This window comes from Suncus etruscus, chromosome X, assembly GCF_024139225.1.
Source record: "Suncus etruscus isolate mSunEtr1 chromosome X, mSunEtr1.pri.cur, whole genome shotgun sequence".
Classification (NCBI taxonomy): Eukaryota; Metazoa; Chordata; class Mammalia; order Eulipotyphla; family Soricidae; genus Suncus; species Suncus etruscus.
In genome coordinates this window covers 55,734,372-55,754,292 of record NC_064868.1, presented here as the reverse complement: position 1 = coordinate 55,754,292, position 19,921 = coordinate 55,734,372, and the positions used below count along the sequence as shown (strand labels likewise).

Genomic DNA, 19,921 nt, shown 5'->3' with positions numbered 1-19,921 from the left:
CACATTATTAGTTACTTTGCTTTTTTTCAATAACTTAGTACATCATTCAAAATAGTTCTTTTTCTCTGTTTCATGCATATTATTTTGCAGTTTTTAAGACTATATCTTATTATTCCAAACAAAGGTCAAATACAAATAGATTAAAGATGGTATCAAACCTGAAACCATAAGGTATATAGAACAACACATAGGTAAAACACTTCATGACACAGAGTCTAAAGATCTTCAAAAAGGAAACAGCACTCTTCAAACAAGTGGAAGAAGACATAAACAGATGAAAATATATTAAGCTGAGAAGCTTCTGCACCTCAAAGGAAATAGTGCCTAGGATACAAAAGTCACCCACAGAATGGGAGAAACTATTCATCCAATACCCATCAGACAAGGGGCTAATATAGAAAATATACAAGGTACTGACAGAACTTAATAAGAAAAAAACATATAGCCCCATCAAAAATGGGGAGAAGAAATGAACAGACTTCCTTAAAGAAGAAATACAAATGAATACAAATGGCCAAAAGACACATTAAAAATGCTCCACATCACTAATCATCAGGGAGATGCAAATCAGAACAACAATGAGGTACCACAGAGACTGGCACACATCACAAAGAACAACAACGATCAGTAGTACTGGCGGAGATGTGGAGATAAAGAAACTCTCATTCACTGCTGGTGGGAATGCCATCTAGTCGGGCCTTTATTGAAAACAATATGGAGATTCCTCAAAAAACTGGAAATTGAGCTCCCATTTGATCCAGCTACACCACTCCTAGGAATATACCCTAGCAACATAAAAATAAATTCAAAAATCCTTTCCTTACACCCATATTCATTGCAGTGCTATTTACAATAACAGACTCTGAAAACAACCAAGACGCACTTCAACAGATGAATGGCTAAAGAAACCATTGGTACATATGCACAATGGAATATTATGCAGCCATCAGGAGAGATGAAGTGAAATTTTCCTATATTTGGATGTACATGAAATCTATTATGGTGAGTGAAATAAGTCAGAGGGAGAGAGATAGACACAGAAATAGTCTCACTCATCTATGAATTTTAAGAAAAATTAAAGACATTATTGTAATAAGGCCCAGAGATAATAGAGTTAAGCGCCAGAATGGCCCAAAGGACCAGCTCACAATTTGAAGCTCACCACAAAGAGTGGTGAACTATGTTAGGGAAATAACTACACTAACGACTAGCATGACAATGTTAAAGTAAGAGAGAAGTAGAATGCCTGTCTCGAATACAGACAGGGGTGGTTAGGGGGGCATTGTTGATGGAAATGTTGCACTGGTGGAGGGGGGTATTCTGTTTATGACTGAAAATCAACTACAATCATTCTTGTAATCATGGTGCTTAAATAAAGATTTTATACTGTATTAAAAATAAATAATGGCAATGAAAATAAAAACTCAGATTAATGGAATAGACTTGAGTATTCAGAAAATGAACTCCAGATGTACAATATAGTAATCTTCAATAATGGGGCAAAACACAAAATGGAGCAAGGAAAACCTCTTCAACAAATTGTATTGGGACAATTGCACATGCAAAAAAGTTAACAGACTCCTATCGAATGCCTTGCGCAAAGTTCAATTCAAAATGGATTAAATATCTTAATATCAGACCTGAAACTATAATGTATATAGAAATAAATGTAGGCAAAGCACTCCATGACACTGAGACTAAAGCCATCTTCAAGTAGGAAATAACCACTGTCCAAACAAGTGAAAGTAGAGATAAACAAATGGGACTACATTTAATGTGAAGCTTTTGCATCTCAAAGGAAACAGTGACTAGGATACAAAGGCCACCCATAGAATGGTAGAAACTACTCACCCAAAACCCTTCTAATAAGATATACAAGGTATTGGGGCCAGAGAGATAGCATGGGGGTAGGGCATTTGCCTTGCATGCAGAAAGACGGTGGTTCGAATCCCAGCATCCCATATTGTTCTTCAAGCCTACCAGGAGCGATTTTTTTTTGCTTTTTGGTTTTTGGGTCACACCCGGCAATGCTCAGGGGTTACTCCTGGCTCTAAGCTCAGAAATCGCTCCTGGCAGGTTCGAGGGACCATATAGGATGCCGGGATTCGAACCATCGACCTTCTGCGTGCAAGGCAAATGCTTTACCTCCATGCTATCTCTCAGCCCCCCAGCCAGGAGCGAATTCTGAGCATAGAGCTGAGAATAACCCCTGGGCGCTGCTGGGTGTGACCCAAAAACATAAAAAAAAGATATACAAGGTACTGACAGTAGTTAACAAGAAAAAGAAAATATAACCCCATCAAAAAGTGGGGAGAAGAAACCAACAGAGAGCGATAGCACAGCAGTAGGACGTTTGCCTTGCAAGCTGCTGGCTGATCCATGTGCTAACAACCTAGGACAAACTGTGGTTCAATCCCCAATATCCCATATGGTCCCCCAAGCCAGGAGCGATTTCTGAGCACATAGCCAGGAGTTACCCCTGAGTGTCACTGAGTATGACCCCAAACAAACAAACAAACAAACAACAACAAAAAGAAGAAGAAATACAGATGGCCAAAAGGCACAAGGAAACATGTTTCACATCACTAATCATCAGGGAGATGCAAATCAAAGCAACAATGAGATACCATCTCATGCCACAGAGACTGTTACACATCATAAAGAACAAGAACAACCTGTGTGAGGGAGATGTGGGGAGAAAGGAACTCTCACTGCTGATGGGAATGCCATCTAGTCCAGCCTTTCTGGAAAACAATATTCCTCAAAAAGCTGGAATTTAATCTCCCATATTATCCTGCAATACCACTCCTAGGGATATACCCTAGGAACACACACACACACACACACACAAACTCAATACAAAAAAATGCCTCTTCATTCCTATGTTTATCGCAGCATATTTACAATAGCCAGAATCTGTAAACTATCCAGATGCCCCAACAACAGATAAGTGGCTAAAGAAACTGTGGTATATTTACACAATGGAATCCTATTTAGCTATTAGGGAAAATGAAGTCATAAAATTTGCCTGTACATGGATAAACATGTAGAGTATTATGCTGAGGTAAATGAGGCTGAGAAATAGACAGAATAGTCTGAATCATCCGTGGGATATAAGAAAAATAAAATACAGTATGACAGTAATATCCAGAGCCAGTAAAGCTCAATGCCAGGAAGACCAGCTCATGACATGGAATTTGCCACAAAGAGCAGTTAGTTCAGCTATAGCACTAACTACAGTGACAACTACCATAACAATTATAGTGTGGGAGAGAGCAGAATTCCTGTTTGAGACAGGCAAGGGTTTGGGGTGGGAAGAGTAATGGGACATTGGTGGTGGGAAGATTGCACTGGTAAAGGGTCGTGCACATTCTATGACTAAAATTCAGTTAGAAAATTTTGGTAAATATGGTAATTATACAAAAAAAGATTCTGCATTTGATCTTATTTGGGAGAGAGGAGAATTGTCAGAGAAACTAGGTACACACTGGAGAGCTGGGAAACCCAAACCCTAGATATCTATCAGCTTTTGACCATGAACATAAAAGTAAGGGCCTAACTGATGCCTCGTTGTTCTGGATCGAGAACAATGTTTCATCAGCTTTGGTTGCGCTCCCCTCCTCCTGGCCCCCTACTGGAACAGCTGTCACTCATTGTGGTTCCAGCTGCATTCCAGATTTTCACATTAATTTTGTTTTATTTTGGAACCACATCTGGGGTTGCACAGGAGTCACTCCATAGCCTGCACTCAGGAATTACTCCTGCAGGTGCTCAGGGGGCCATATGGAATGTCGAAGATTGAACCCTAGTTGCCAGCATTCAAGCAAGTTCCCTAACTGCTGTACTATAGCTCCAGCCCCTCACCTTCATTCTTTTATTCAGCGGGTGAAAGGGTGCTGCTCAGGGATTACTTCTGGCTCTACATTCAGGAATAAATCTTTTCAGTGTTCAGGGATGCTGAGGGCGAATAAGCAGGACACTGACAAGATAAGGTTTTTCTGGAGACCAGGTTTAATAGGGGAAAGGCAAAGTAGGAAAGGTAGGGGCCTGACAGATCTAAGGTTGGGACCAAGGTGAAGGGTCAGTCAGAGAGAGGACCAAAGGAAAGAGCAACACAAGAGAAGCTATAGGGCAACAAAAGTAGGGAGTCCAGCCAACAGTTTTTCCAGTACACTGGAGGCAACCTTCCTTCCAGTGAAGCAGGCAGGGAAAAGCAGCCACCTGTGTTCTCAAGCCTTATATACCTCTGCTCCCCAGGCAACTTTCCCTAAAGGACAGTTATAAAGAGTCCCTCCAAACTGATTTCTCAGCCTTTAAAAGGAGAGACCCCGTGCATAGCTGTCCAAGTGCCATAGAAATCTGTGTAACTCAAGACTGAGGACAGAAATGAGTTAGCCCTGTGCAACGTGTTTCTCCATTCCTAGCTTATATCTTAGTGGCTTTTCACATTCAGTATTTCTGTGATCCTTGTGAGAGTGTTCCTTTTTTATTAATCACTGCCTCAACATATTTCTTTTTAAAAAGTATATAATTTTGGAGAGATAGCACAGCGGTAGGGCCTTTGCCTTGCACGCAGCCGACCCAGAACTGACGGTGGTTCGAATTCCGGTATCCCATGTGGTCCCCCGTGCCTGCCAGGGGCGATTTCTGAGCACAGAGCCAGGAGGAACCCCTGAGCGACGCTGGGTGTGACCCGCCCCCTCAAAAAGTATATCATTTTTATGTTTTATTTAAAAAAATAATCTTAGTGATTATTTTGGGGTCACACTTGGCGGCGCTCAAGAGGATATCTGGGGTGCCAGGGATATTATCTGGGTTCATTCAACCGTATTTCTCTTTATATGGTTCTCAGATTTTCTCCATCTCTTTCCTTCTTTTACTTTGTGTTTGTTCCCTCTCTGTCTTCCTCCCTCCCTTTCTCCCCTCCTCCACCCACGCTCTCCTCTCTTCTCCAGTCGTCTCCCCATTTCATCCAGCAATGTGCAGGGGGCAACCCGGTGGGCTCTGCCGCCTTGTACTATCGCTCTGGCCCCTGCTTATCTTTTCTCTCCCTTGTACTGTGCCCTCTGGGAAAACAGGAATCTTGTTATTTTCTGAGTATCTCCAGAGCCACTCACAGAACCTGATATAGATGTAGCTCTCAGGGAAGTCTAAAATACAGATACGCTTTTTTTTCCTGAGTAAACGTTGTTTCCCTTCAACCTGCCTCGTAGCGAGCAGCTTGGCCAAAGTTCACTGTATGGCGAAGAGCGCTCTTGTGATTCATTGTGCTGTCGCCTTTGGCTTATTTCCTGCGGGGAAATAATTGCGCTGTGCACTTCCGGTCAGGAGACTGTAGCCGGACCAGCGACCCTTACGCCCCTCCCACTTCCACAAGCCTCCTCCATCTTGGCCAATCAGAGAGCGCCCAGAAGCTGTGTTTGCGGCTGTGCTGTGGCAAGATGGCTTCCGCGTGTCGGAGCGTGAAGGTAGGTCTCTAGGTCTTTGCCTCTTCAGATCACCGAGCTCAGCGACCTGGACGGCATGGCCATGGAATTAAGGGAAAGAGGTCGGTTCTTGGAGACAGGTTCACTCTTTATATTGCAGGCATGGGATTGTGCTGCTTGGACTCGGGACATGAAGGTCAACTCGGCCACGCTTGCTTGTAGGGTAGCCGGGCTGGCTGCAAGTGGGTAACTGGGCGGACTGACAGAGGGCGAGACACCTAGTAAGGAAAGGAGTAGCACCACTGGGCCGTACCGCAGGCGCGACCGGAGCCTCTTTAGAAGAAGCCGGAGCGGGGCCGGAGCGGTGGCGCAAGCGGTAGGGCCGTTTGCCTTGCATGCGTCTGACCTAGGACGGAGCCCGGTTCGATCCCCCGGCGTCCCATATGGTTCCCCAAGCCAGGAGCGACTTCTGAGCGCAGAGCCAGAAGTGACCCCTGAGCGGCACTGGGTGTGGCCCAAAATAAAAATAAAAACGCTGGAGGAAAGGTGGAAGTGTTTTTTCTTCCTAATTATGCCCCTCCTAACAGGGCCTGGTGGCTGTAATAACGGGAGGATCTTCAGGCCTAGGTCTGGCCACTGCAGAGCGGCTGGTGAGGCAAGGCGCCTCTGCTGTGCTTCTGGACTTGCCCAGCTCAGATGGGGAGACTCAAGCCAAGAAATTAGGCAAGAGCTGTGCCTTTGCACCAACCGACGTAAGTGGGTCATCTCTCCTCTCCCGGAGTGTAAGAAGTCCCAGGCACATGTCTTGGAATCAATGAGACCCCAACAATATCTGTGCCATTTTTGTGGGGCAGGGAATGGAATCATCTCCTTGTCCATGTGGCCTGTCTTCATTTTTCAGCTTTGTCCTATTCTTGATTTTCCCCCCTTAACTTACAGTTACATTGTCTTTCAAAGCCTGCCTTTCCTCCCCCAGAATAATTGGCAGTGTGTATGTGTTCTGAAAGATGAGTATCTACTTTACCCTTTAAAGGTGACCTCAGAGAAGGACGTGCAAGCAGCTCTGACTCTAGCAAAAGAAAAATTTGGCAACGTGGATGTGGCAGTCAATTGTGCAGGCATTGCAGTCGCCATCAAGACATACAATTCAAAGAGAAGCCAGGCTCATACTTTGGAGGACTTCCAGCGAGTTCTCAATGTAAGCCTTGGAGGAGGTATATTAAGATTGGAGTAAAATTTGTATGATTGTGTATCTCCAGAGCCTTTAGGAGACAAAAGAATAGTAATCCCTGGGGCCATAGAGATAGCATGGAGGTAGGACCTTTGCTTTTCATGCAGGTCATTGGTTCTAATCCCGGCATCCAGGAGCGATTTCTGAGCATAGAGCCAGGAGTAACCCCTGAGCGCTCCCGGGTGTGAACCAAAAAAAAAAAAAAAAAAAAAAAAAAAAAAGAATAGTAATCCCTGACTTCAGTCTTCAAGTACTATACCATGTTTCTCCTGGTCTTCCAGGTAAATCTCATAGGCACTTTCAATGTGATCCGGTTGGTGGCTGGTGAGATGAGTCAGAATGAACCAGACGAGGGAGGACAACGTGGGGTCATCATCAATACTGCCAGTGTGGCTGCCTTCGAGGGCCAGGTGATTAGGTAGAAACAAGCGTTATGCCTCCTGTAGTGATTTGTTGGGGTTCTCCTACCTAAGATCTCTACTTTTGCAGGTTGGACAAGCTGCATATTCTGCTTCCAAGGGGGGCATAGTGGGAATGACACTGCCTATTGCTCGAGATTTGGCTCCCTTGGGCATCCGAGTAATGACTATTGCTCCAGGTACAGATATTTGCTCCATGGTATTACTGGGATTGCATGGAGGCCATGGGCAATTGAGTGGGGGAGGGGACTATTCACCTTCTCATAGAGGTAGTCCTTTATCTCTAAGCCATAGGGAAGCTTCAAGACTAGGGCTATGGTGAGACCAGGTAAATATAAAAAGCAAGGCTGGGACTCTAACTCTAGCTATTTTGTTTAGGCTTATTTGGCACTCCACTGCTCACCAGCCTCCCAGAGAAAGTACGCAACTTTCTGGCCAGCCAGGTGCCTTTCCCCAGTCGACTGGGCAACCCTGATGAATATGCTCATATGGTACAGTCCATCATCGAGAACCCATTCATTAATGGAGAAGTCATTCGTCTAGATGGGGCCATCCGAATGCAGCCTTGAAAGGAGAAGGCAGAGAAAAACCAATGATCCTCCTCTGTCCCTTTCCATGGGCTACTGTACTCCAGCTTGGGAGGAGGCTCAAGCCTCACCAGTTACCCTCTGTGCCTAATAAAGTTTCTGTTTGTCACAGGATGTAGGCAATTTTGTGTGTGGGGAATGAAAGTGAATTTTGAAGACTAAAGGGCTGGGTGCCCAGATGCCCTGGTTTGGGTGGGAAAGACTACACTTTGCTTCTTCTGTGTTCTGTTACAGTACATATACTTGATTTTATTGAATAGCTTTATTGTTAGGTTCAAAAGTAGGGTTATGGACTCAACTTTCTCCAATTGGGAAATGGATTCAGGAATAGATGTGTACTGTTTTTGCCTGATGCTTCACACTTTATATGAGCTCATCGTGAAAGAAAGGTATCCAAGCTTAATTATTTTCTCATGTGAGACTGTAGGAAGTACTGGGTTGCAGGCTTTTTGGTGTGGATTGTTGATTTAAAGTACTTGTGCCTGTGAAAGAAGTTTAGAGGTTTTAGTTGATGAGCTCTCTCTCTGGACCCTCACTGTCCTCCCACACCCTCCCCTTTTCATTCGACTCTACTGCCACCAACGCCCTAAGACTCACTGGACTTTTTGTTCCTTAGCCAAATGCTGGTTGAAGGAGCCTATGCCTCTCTGAAATTCATCACGTAGCTCCTTCTCCTGCTCTTCTAGCTTCAGTGCTGCCTGAGCCAAACATACAGCCTGCCTATCCCAATCTCTCTCCCTTGCATGGTCAACATGGCGCTGCATCTCCTTTTCATGGCGTTGTCTTTCCTGGACTTTCCTGATGACAGCAAGCTGCTCTGGAGTCATGCCCTTCCAGCAATAAGTCAGGACCCGATTGGGATCTGTAGGATGCCGGGCAACCTGTGTGTTCTCGGTTAGAAGATCACTGGTGACATGATTTTGGATATCCCAGAGGTTGGCAATCTGTTGGAGCTTATGCTCATGGTGCTGCCTCTCAGCTACCTCAGCTGCCTGATGTAGCAACCAAATGTCCAATATTAGTTACAGGAGGAGGGAGGGAGAGACATGTCCCTATTCTCTACTTCAGGGAAAGAGGAAAAGACCTAATGTGGGTGGAGATATTGTTCCACTCTCTTGAAGTCCATAGACTCAATCTGGGGGAGGGAGGGCTATGTTCTGTTTCCAAGATAGCCTGAGTCTGGAGGTAGGGAGAGACTTCTGTCCGAAGAGGGACCTTAATGAGGCTCAGAGGCCTCAGGTATATGAAAAGACTGGTGTTGATTTAGGAAGGGGTACAAGGATTTAAGATACAGCTAAATTTACTCTAAGGCTTGTTCAAGGGATGTGAGAAAACTACCTGGGCTTTGTTGGCATTGGCCAAGGTAGCCATCTTGGCTCTGTGACAGGACTCTTCCAGCCTGGCCATGTGGGTGTCCTGTATGTCCATGGCTAGGCGCACCTGATCATGGAGCATATCTACATAGAGAAATACAAACCAGAATACTGCTAGCCATTCACCCATTTGCTCAAGCTTTGTGGCTGTGTGTGCATATATGTTTGTGGGGGTAGGATTGCCTAATGTCTTAGTTGTATGGATGTGGAAGGAACTCCTCTTTGGGGCTAATAGCAGCAACAATTATTTAAGAGCTTGAGGGTCTGGAGTCATAATACAGCAGGTAGGATGTTTGCCTTGGATGCAGCAGACTGGGTTCAGTCCGGGGAACCCCATATGGTTTCCCAAGCCTGGCAGGAGTAATTCCTGAGTGCAGAGCCAGTAGTAAACCCTGAGCTCCACTAGGTGTCAATTAAGAACAAAAAAAGTCCAACTAAAAGATAGATACATCCAGTGGTTGTGGGTCCCAGTGATGACAGTTGCTTCAGAGCTAGGCGAACCTTATTTTCAGGGACATATATTAAAATTTTTATTTTTGGGCCACACCAGTGATGTTGGGGTAAGTCCTGGCTCTGTACTCAGGGATCACTCCCTGGTGGTGCACAGATCATATGAGATGCCTTGAACCAGATCCGGTACCTGCTGTACTATTGCTCTGACCAATGTGTCAGTTTCTGAGGATACAACTGAAGTAGATCCTGGCTTGAGGGATAGTGCAGTGGTAAGGCTTTGCCTTGCATGCACCTGATCCAGATAGTCCTTGGTTTGATCCCCAGCATCCCATATGGTCCCCCAAGTCAGGAGAGATTTCTGGGTGCATAACTGTGGCCCAAAAACCAAATAAAACAAAACAACTGAAGTAGATCCTTCCTCAGACATCTTCCTGTCTAGTGAAGAGATAGTTAAGTTTAATCATGCCACAATGTAGTAAATGTCATGTGTACAAAGAGTTAAAAAATTTTGTTTTTTTGGGCCACAGATAGTGATGCTCAGGCAGTGACTCATGGCTCTGTAGTTGGAAATCACTCCTGGAAATGCTAAGGGGACCATATGGGATGCTAAAGTTGAGTCAACTGCATAAAAGGCAAGCAAGTACTTTACCCCCTATACTATCTCTGGATTTCTCTGGCTCTAAAGCATTGAGAACTTGGGCAGCGAATATAAAAATGCTCCCCAGGAGTTGGTATACACAGACCAAAGAGCAAATGATGTTTAGGCTGATGGCGCAGCAAGAGCAAAGGTATTGGCAATTGCAATCTTTGTTTTGCGTTTGTTTTGGGGCTACAGCCAGTTGTACTCAGGGCTGACTCCTGGCTCTGTGCTTAGGTATCACTCCTGGTGATGCCCAGGGAAAATATGGAGTGCCAGAATTCAAACCCAGCCCCTCCCTATATATTTTAATATATATTTTTCCTTTTATTTAAACACTGATTACAAAGTTCTTCATGATTGAGTTTCAGACATGAACACCATCCTTCACCCCTGAAAATGTTCACCAATGTCTAGCACCAATGCCCCCAGTTTTCTTCCCACCCTCTCCTCTATCTGCCTCTGGGGCTGACATTTTACTTCTGTCTCCTCTCTCGCTCTTTCTCTCTCTATATTTGTATCTCTGTCTCTGTCTCTCTCCCTTTTGACACTGTGGTTTGCACTCTGCTTTGCCCAGGGCAAAGGTATTCCTTAATTTCCTCTTTCTTTTCACCAAGCACTTCGACTTGTAAAAGTCCACCTGTATCTCACTTGACCCTCCTCCTCTTGATTGAATTGGTACTGCTAGAATAAAGAGAACTTGGTTTGTCACCCAGCCCATATTCTTTGTCCTTTAAAAAATAAGTATGAGGAAACAAACATAGAGAGGAAAATTCAATTGTCCCAGGAAAAGCCATTCAGTCTATCTTCATTGTGCTGGCTTCAGGAAATGGAGTTCTAAAATGATGAGGGGGCCAGAGGCTCATTCAGTTACTGAAGGTCAAAGAAATTGGAGCATGCAATTTCAGCATGCACATACGGTTAACTGCAACTCTCCATCCACATGGTTTTGACCTATTTGTTATGCCTATTCCAGACCACTCCCACTAGGGTACAGGTTTCTGAGACTAAACCACCTGGCTGCTCACCTGCATACTTCTCCTGAGCTCTGGCTTGGTGTTGCTCTTGCAGCTGCCTCTGTAGGTCGCCTCTCAGCTGCTCCTTTTGCATTCTCAGACGTGTGGCCCTGTTCAGGTCCTCTCCAGAGAAACACTGAAGACTAGACGGACCGCAACGGGGATCATAGTCACCTACACGTGCTGGAAACTCCTTTTTGAGACGGTTTGGATCCCAGATGTCAAATTCACGCCGGTTCCTAAGCTGCTGCTTCTGCTCCCGAAATTCCTGGACTTGCTTGGCCAGTCGGTATTTTTGTTCAGCTTCTTTCTTGTCTAGCATCTGGGCTACCATATCATACTGCACCTGGTTGTTAGCTGGGAGTGTTGGGAAGGGTCTTTGAGAAAGCACCTGACATGGTTTCTGCTATTCGGTTCATCCTATATCATATGCTAGGCTTTGGGTGCCACTCTGAGGCACACAATCCTCCCTCAGCCCTTCAAGCCCTTCCCCCCTTGTTGGCCCCTTGACTTGAGCCTCTTTTACCAAAAGCTGCCTCCTTGCTTTGCTCCTTTTTCTTCTGAAGCTTTTTCTCCTCCACCTGTTTATTCAGGGCATTAATGTCCACCTGATCCCAAAGAAAGGAGTTAAGTTATGGTAGAAATACTGCAGAAAGCTTTGAGTTTCCCTGATTCAAAATTCTCTTCCAGATCACACATACTTAATTAGCAATGCTCCATCATCCCAGCTTTGTTTAGCCCCTCAGTGGTCTAGCCCGGTGTTTTCAAAAGTGATATTCCTCCCAGGGGTGGTGGAATGATCTACATTGGTGATAGTGGCCTCTGCTGCAACTGGTAGGGGTAGGGGCACTTTCTTTTTGTTTACTTATGGAACCTAGATTTTCAAAGGGGTGCTAATTTTGTTTTTGAAAAGGGGTTGGTTGGCCAGGGTCTGGAGAGATATTTCAGTGGTTAAAGCATATGCTTTGCATGCTGAGGCTTGATTTCATTCTCTGTTGTTCAGAGGAGTAGCCTCTGAATAGCTCCAGATGCAACCCAAAAACCAAAAAAAGGTAAGTAGGCCAAAATAAATCAGTGAATATTTAGTTTAATCTCTGCTTCTTTCTTCAACTCACCAGTACCCTTTCTGTTCCACCCTTAGGAGATGTAGGTTTACAGTATCCATACAGTTTTGACTTCTTTGAAGTGACAGAAGTTGCTCTGGCTTCTTTTTTTTTTTTTTGGTTTTTGGGCCACACCCGGCGGTGCTCAGGGGTTACTCCTGGCTGTCTGCTCAGAAATAGCTCCTGGCAGGCACGGGGGACCATATGGGACACCGGGATTCGAACCAACCACCTTTGGTCCTGGATCGGCTACTTGCAAGGCAAACGCCACTGTGCTATCTCTCCGGGCCCTCTGGCTTCTCCTTTTACTTGACACTTAGGTGAGTGCTACTCCCATATAAGTTACACACACACACACACACACACTCGGTTTTGGGCCACACCCAGTGGTGCTTAGAGCCTACTCCTGGCTCTGAATTTAAGGATCATGTCTTGCAGGGCTCTAGAGGCCATATGCCGGGGATTGAACTCAAGTTAGCTGCTTGCAAAGCAAGTGCCCTACCCTCTGTATTATTGCTCTGGCTTCTATATTTTATAATAAAGTTTATCTCTATCAATTATCTCCTATACCAGACTGTTAATACATTGTGGACAGAAATTGGCCTTAGTCAGCTTTGTATCTATTCCTACTGCCAAACCCATGCTTGGCACAAAACAGACCCTAAGGAAATGCTTGCTAGTTGGATCTCATTTACCCACTTATTCCTCAGTCACCTACTTACTTGTGCCAGGCACTATCCTCTGGTTTTCCATGATATGTTAATAATCATGTCAATACTTGCCTTATTTTTTTTTTTTTGGGCCACACCCTGTGACGCTCAGGGGTTACTCCTGGCTATGCGCTCAGAAGTTGCTCCTGGCTTCTTGGGGGACCATATGGGACGCCAGGGGATCGAACCGCGGTCCGTCCTAGGTTAGCGCAGGCAAGGCAGGCACCTTACCTCCAGCGCCACCGCCCGGCCCCTACTTGCCTTATTTTGCCTGCTTTTACAGGAAGTATGGAACTTAGAGATGACAAATTACTTTCTATAAAATGACAAAGTAATTACATTGTTGGGGAGCTTCTTCTAGAGCTCATTATCCAGTAGTGCTCAGGAGGCTATTCAGGGCTGTGGAGGAAGCTGAGGGCCCTGTGTCTGACAGGAATGCAACCCAGCCTCTAACCCTTGCTTAGAAATCTAATTTTATTCAGCCATCCATATAGTCTTTATTTGGATTATAATTCATTTAAATATCTCAAAATAATGCAAAGGAAATACAGTTGAGTAAGTATAGTCCCAATTTTTGTCATAGTTCTGTTAATAGGGTTATTTTTTTTTTTTGGCTTTTGGGCCACACCCAGTGGCACTAGGGGTTACTCCTGGCTCTGCACTTAGAAATAACTCCTGTCAGGCTCGGGGGTACCATATGGGATGTTGGGGATTGAACTCGGGTCTGTCCCAGGTCTACCACATGCAAGGCAAACGCCCCGTCACTGTGCTATCGCTCCAGCCCTGTTAATAGTTTTTTATGTTGCTTTTCAGAGAAAACATAGGCACCTGAAATACAAGTATTCCTAAGACTTCTTTTGGCTCCATGTTATCTGTCTATTAAGAACCAGGCCATTTTGGGGCTGGAGCGCTAGTACAGTGGTAGAACATTTGCCTTACACACGACTAACCAAGGTTTGATTCCTGGCATTACTTATGGTCCCTGGAGCCTTTTAGGAATAATTTCTGAGTATATAGCCAGGAGTAACCTGAGAGCCACCAGGTATGACCCAAAAACTAAGAAAAAGAACCAGCCCTTTCTAAGCTGGGAAGATAGTGGTCCATAGTGCAAAGGACTGGAGTACATGCTTTGCATGTGGGATCTCTTGATTGACACCATACTGACCCAAGAGAGCTAAAAGGGAGTATCCTCCAGGAATTGTCTAGTAGAGCCTAAACCTCTCCCCTAAAGAGTCAAGGACTGGAGTGATTTATATCCCAAAATTATCACCACAATTTAATTAAATTTTATAGGAACCATAAAGATCTATTTTTTTTGTTTGTTTTTGGGTCATACCCTGCAGTGGTCAGGGTTACTCCTGGCTCTATGCTCAGAAATCGCTCCTGGCAGGCTTGGGGAACCACATAGGATGTCGGGATTTGAATCACTGTCCTGCATGCAAGGCAATGCCCTACCTCCATGCTATCTCTCTAGCCCCTAAAGATCTATATTTTTTTTTGGGCCACACCTGGCGGTGCTCAGGGGTTACTCCTGGCTGTCTGCTCAGAAATAGCTCCTGGCAGGTACGGGGGACCATATGGGACACAGGGATTCGAACCAACCACCTTTGGTCCTGGATTGGCTGCTTGCAAGGCAAACGCCGCTGTGCTATCTCTCTGGGCCCTAAAGATCTATTTTTGAACTGGAGAAATAGCTCAAAGGGCTGGACGTATGTTTTGCATATAAGAGGCTTATAGTCTTCGGAACATCACCCAAAGCACTGAGCACAGCTGGGTGTAGATCCAAATCCTCTTGCCCCAAATATACCTTCTTAGCAACTTTCAAATTTACAACATAATATTAACCTCCAACCAACCACTATATAAGTAACTGCCATTCCATGTCACTTTCACAAAAACTTGTCTAAGTTTCAACATAGTAGAAATGACAATCAAAAGTTCTCTTCTTTTCTCCTTTTGCCTTTCACCTTTCACCTCTGGAATGTTTCTTAAGAGCAAGAACCATGTTCTTGCTCTTTCTTAAGAGCAAGAGCCATGTTTCCAAGAACATGGCTTGAGGCTATTCTCTGTAGTTTTTATGATACCTTGAATAACTCCTTATAAAATAGCATTCAACAAATTTGGTGAGCAAATGAGTTGTTGTTTTTTTCCAGTGGTCAGAAAGGATGAACTGGAGGCACCCCCTACCTCTGAGGAGAGTGAAGAGTCAGACACTCCAGAGACTCAAGCAGTCTCAAGTTCAAAAGTGTCACCCCCCCAACAGACAAATTTAAAAAAAAATAAAAAATTTGGAATGTACAAATGCAAAACTAGAGGAGGTGCTGGGCTTAGTCTGAAGTATACCAGTATGAACCAGAGGCTACAGGAAGACATGTAGTCACCCCACATCTGAAGGACTGAAACAAGTAGGGCAAGCAAGATGCAGGTGGCTGGGTAGGAAACTGCATGACCAGCAGCACAGGCTGACCCAGGTTTGATCCCTAGCACCCCATATTGCCCTCAAATTAATACCAGGAATGATTCCTGAGTTTAGAGCCAAGAGTAAGCCTGAGTACCACCAGGTGTTCAAAAACAAAACAAAAAAGAATCAGGCCACTTAGGTCATACCTGACTGGAAAAGAGTAAACTGTGATTATTTTTCCCTGTATCCTCTGTCGCTTCTCATGTCTCAGGTGCCTTCTCCTTTTTAGCCCTAGTGCCTGCCCAAATTAGGGATAAGTACTATAACACACACTGTTATGTTCCTCTCCAGGTGCAAGAGCGAAGTGGTCCTAAGAAAATCTCTGCAGCTCACTCACCCCTATGACTCGATTTCGCACATTGAGGAATCGGGTCTGTCGCTCCTTTTCTCGTTTTCTTCTAGCTTCAATGGCTGCCGCCTCTTTGGGATCTTGTGGCAGATTTAGCTTGTACATCTGGAGCCAGTGTGAAGTGGAGTAGACATTATTATCATCCCACTGTTAAGTTACACCTTATTTTACACCAAAACAAAAATCATTCCCATTTTCTTTGTATGTTTGTTTACAACTTGGATTTACCCCCAAACAGAGAGTGTCTTACTTGTAAACCTGAGGGGGACTGGCTCAGGATAGACTGAGCTATCTGTCCTTACTGCCTGACTCAGGGGTGGTCTATGTACTCAATAAAAACATAGTTCTGGCAAGAAGCTTGTTCTTGATACAAGGTAGAAGATTGCCAGACTATACATGTTTCACACTCAGCCTGTTTTGGATTATTTCATGCGTGACCCTGATTCAGACTTGTTCACCTGGGCTTGGAGATAAGGTGCATGGGGTTATTTTACAACCCACTCTATTCAATTTTCTCTTTCAATAATGTCTCACTACTTATTAATTCCCCTTTTTACTGTCATATATATATCTATATATATTTTTGTTTGCTTTTTGGGCCACACCGTTTGATGCTCAGGGGTTACTCCTGGCTAAGCACTCAGAAATTGCTCCTGGCTTGGGACCATATGGGACGCTGGGGGATCGAACCGCGGTCCTTCCTTGGCTAGTGCTTGCAAGGCAGGCACCTTACCTCTAGCACCACCTTACTGGCTCCCTTTCTTATATATTTTATGTTTGTGTATTCCAATCTCTGCCATCACTACCCTAATTCAGGCCTCACAATTAGGTGCCAGATAATATTCTCCTGGGTATCATTGGTCTTTCTCCCATGTTACCTTCTCTAATTCTTTCTCTAGTTACTAGAGTGATCATTCTGAAAGCTTAAAACATTTGAAATAAGCTTTAAGGACTGAAAAGATAGTAATATTTAGATTAAGGCATATACCTTGCATGTAGTTCACCAGGTTTGATCCCTGGCACCACATGGCCCCTGAGCATTGAACTATTGGTCCAGTAAGAAATGTGGGAGGCTCCTCTCCAAATAAACTCTTTTTTTGTTTTTGTTTTGTTTTGTTTTGTTTTGGCCTTTGGATCATACCTATCAGTGCTCAGGGCTCACTTTTGGCAGATCATGCAATGTTGGGAGATTGAATCAGGGTAGGGTCAAATACCCTACCAGCTCTACTATCATTCTGGTTTCTAAACTCAGTTTAAATTGAATGACTCATGGTGTTTATAAGTATAAGCCCCAGGGTTGATCCCCAGCATTGCATGGTCCAAGAAACACCTCCAAGGAGTGACTACCAAGTACCTTGCTAGGAGTAGCTCCTAATAAAGCCATTATGTACCCCCAAAATAAAATAAGAAAAAAGTACTCCCAGCTATCTAGGAGACACTAGGCAGAGGAAACAATAAATGCAGTGGCCTTAAGGGGATCACACAAACTATGCAGTCTATACACATCACTTCTTGATTATTCTTTTTTAGGGTGGGCTCTATTTTTGTGTGGCTAATATGGGCAGATATCAGGAGACCATTTATAGTGCAGGGGATCATATCAGGGTCTACCATAGGGAAATAAAATACTTCAATTTCTATATTATTTCTCTGGCCTCTTTTCTTTTTTCTTTTGTTTTAGTTTTTGGGCCACACCTGGTGACACTCAGGGGTTACTCCTGGCTATGCCTTCAGAAATCGTTCCTGGCTTGGGGGACAATATGGGATGCCAAGGGATCGAACCGCGGCCCGTCCTAGGGTATCGCATGCAAGGCAGACACCATACCGCTAGCATATGACAAACAGGGCCTGAGCAATAGCACAGCAGTGGGGTGTTTGCCTTGCACGCAGACAGTATGGGACAGACCCGGGTTCAATCCCCGGCATTCCATATGGTCCCCTGAGCCTGTCAGGATTGATTTCTGAGCGCAGAGCCAGGAGTAACACCTGAGCGCCACAAGGCGTGGCTCCCACCCACCCCCAAAGTGACACAGGCTGGAGAAATAGTACTATGGGTAGAGTACTTGTCTTGTGCTTGCACATGGGCAACCTGATTCTATCCTCAGTATTATATATAACCCCCAAAGCCCTGCCAGGAGTGACCCCCTTAGTGCAGAGCCCATAGCACTGGAAGGTGTGCCCCCAAAACAAACAAAAAATGTGGCAAACAGTGGGAATGTAAGTCAGTGGAAAAGCTGAAGCCTAAATTAAAAAATGTAACAAACTTCCAAATTTGAATTGTCTTTTCATGTTAATAATATTTTGTTAACGAATGATACATGCAAAAAAATAAACACATGTATGCTATAAAGCACAACAAATAAATGCCACAAGAAAAAAAAACAGAAAATAGATGATTGTCAGTGCATCTTTGTTTTGGGGCCATACTCAGCAAGCAGTACAGTGTTAACCCAAGATCACACCCCTGTGTTATATAAGGTCTCTGGGAACTCCCAGGAATGATACCTGAAAATAGAGCCACGTAAGCTATCTCTCAAGCCCCCAACATTGCCATCCTTTGATCATTTTATCTTTTGCTTCTCCTAATTAAATTTTATTTATGGCTTCGACATTATATTCCATCAACCACAGTTCCATGATTTGTCCTAAACCTTTAAAAGACTCTTCCCAGTGTACAAACACTATTTAAAAATAATTACAGGATAATTGGAGAGATAATTCCGTGGGTATGGCACTTGCTTTACATGCAGCCAACCTGGGCTCAATCCCTAGCACCCCTTATGGTCCCCCAAGCACTGCTGAGAGTGATCTGAGCACAAACCTAGTAGTAAGCCCTGAGCTGGGTGTGGCCCCCCAAAAACAACATGATTGAATAACTATGTCAATAATCAAACCTTTTCTAAGTTTAAGCACCTACCCTGGTTTACCCAATCCATGTTTTATACAAATATAAGATTGCTGAGAGAGGGGGCCGGGCGGTGGCGCTGGAGGTAAGGTGCCTGCCTTGCCTGCGCTAGCCTAGGACGGACCGCGGTTCGATCCCCCGGTGTCCCATATGGTCCCCCAAGCCAGGAGCGACTTCTGAGCGCATAGCCAGGAGTAACCCCTGAGCGTCAAATGGGTGTGGCCCAAAAACCAAAAAAAAAAAAAAAAAAGATTGCTGAGAGAAAGGTTTGGCAGATATTATAGCCTCTTAGACTTATATAGTCATTGATTTAGCAAATGTAAGGTAGGGGGCTGACAGTATGGACACAGGTGTAGAAAAGATGAGAAAAAGTAGGAAAAGGAGGAAGGGTGGAGGATAGATGATAGCAAGAGACGATACTGAGGAGGAAGGAATGGAGCTGAATGTGATGGAGGAGAGACATTGGGATGGAGATTAGGCATGAAGTGAGAAAGAGAAGAGAGCGAGAATAAAAAAAACAGGTAGGTCCTAATTTTTTGAGTCAGGAGCCGTAGCACAACGGGAAGGGCGTTTGCCTTGCACTTGCAGACCTGAGTTCAATCCCTGGCATCCCATATGGTCCCCATGCCTGCTAGGAGTAATTTAAGCACGGAGCCAGGAGTAATCCCTGAGCGCTGCCGGGTATGACCCCCCCAAAAAAACAAAGCAAAACAAAAAGGGTCCTAATTTTGAAGCCCCAGGATTAAAGAAGTGAACAAAGGACCGGAGATGAAGACGTCTTCCAGGGTATTATCTTGCACGCTGCCTAACCAGGTTTGATTCTCCAGCATCCCATATGGTTTCCTGAGCCCGTCAGGAATAATTTCCTGAGTGCAGAGCCGGGAGTACGCCCTGGGCACCACCGGGTGTGGCCCAAAAACAAAACAAAAGGAACAAACAAGAAAGTCACAAGTGGCGAAGATCCATGCTAGAGTTACAGAGACAGTCTGAATTGTTTGGTGGAACTGGTAGGAGAGAGGGGTTTGGACCAGTTCTAAACCCTTATCAATAGCACTTGAGTACCTTAATCTCACTTCACACTTTCTGCTAAGTGCAAACCCACAATAGCACTCCACCCTCAACAAGGTCTCCCAACTGGCTCCATCCCGTAGCCCTCAGCTCCACTTGTTCTTCCCATTCAACCCTCCCCCGCCCTTTTCGTTGGAGTCTTAAAACCTGCAGTTTGCATCGGAGTTCCTACCTTTTTGCCCA

General features: G+C 44.7%; 2 protein-coding genes across 3 annotated transcripts; one reads left to right on the top strand and one right to left on the bottom strand.

Annotated features, from left to right (window-relative positions):
- The first annotated feature begins 5,396 nt into the window (after positions 1 to 5,396).
- HSD17B10 (hydroxysteroid 17-beta dehydrogenase 10) lies at positions 5,397 to 7,700 on the top strand. Of its 2 annotated transcripts, none has more exons than XM_049767333.1 (6): positions 5,397 to 5,468; positions 6,014 to 6,178; positions 6,460 to 6,624; positions 6,939 to 7,067; positions 7,147 to 7,255; positions 7,455 to 7,700. In XM_049767333.1, exons 1-6 carry the CDS (start codon positions 5,442 to 5,444, stop codon positions 7,643 to 7,645), a joined length of 786 nt encoding a protein of 261 aa, XP_049623290.1. In that variant the 5' UTR covers positions 5,397 to 5,441; the 3' UTR covers positions 7,646 to 7,700. The 2 variants fall into 2 exon arrangements, with proteins under 2 accessions (XP_049623290.1, XP_049623289.1); XM_049767332.1 differs by lacking the exon at positions 5,397 to 5,468 and adding an exon at positions 5,508 to 5,622.
- A 538-nt stretch (positions 7,701 to 8,238) lies between these two features.
- On the bottom strand, positions 8,239 to 15,870 carry RIBC1 (RIB43A domain with coiled-coils 1). The gene is made up of 4 exons (XM_049767359.1): positions 15,754 to 15,870; positions 11,669 to 11,750; positions 9,002 to 9,120; positions 8,239 to 8,655 (listed from the first exon to the last, which is right to left on the bottom strand). Exons 1-4 carry the CDS (start codon positions 15,868 to 15,870, stop codon positions 8,257 to 8,259), a joined length of 717 nt encoding a protein of 238 aa, XP_049623316.1. The 3' UTR covers positions 8,239 to 8,256.
- Positions 15,871 to 19,921: the final 4,051 nt, after the last annotated feature.

Bases quoted from the DNA above. Each gene is read 5' to 3' on its own strand.
- HSD17B10 (XM_049767332.1), top strand. From the start codon at position 5,524: ATGGCCATGGAATTAAGGGAAAGAGGTCGGTTCTTGGAGACAGGTTCA. The intron at 6,625-6,938 runs GTAAGCCTTGGA...CTGGTCTTCCAG, and splicing joins ACTTCCAGCGAGTTCTCAAT to GTAAATCTCATAGGCACTTT. The intron at 7,068-7,146 runs GTGATTAGGTAG...CTACTTTTGCAG, and splicing joins TGGCTGCCTTCGAGGGCCAG to GTTGGACAAGCTGCATATTC.
- RIBC1 (XM_049767359.1), bottom strand. From the start codon at position 15,870: ATGTACAAGCTAAATCTGCCACAAGATCCCAAAGAGGCGGCAGCCATT. The intron at 11,751-15,753 runs GTGAGTGAGCTG...CTTTGGGATCAG, and splicing joins TGCGAAATCGAGTCATAGGG to GTGGACATTAATGCCCTGAA. The intron at 8,656-9,001 runs GTAGTTTTCTCA...TTGCTACATCAG, and splicing joins CCAATGCCAACAAAGCCCAG to GCAGCTGAGGTAGCTGAGAG.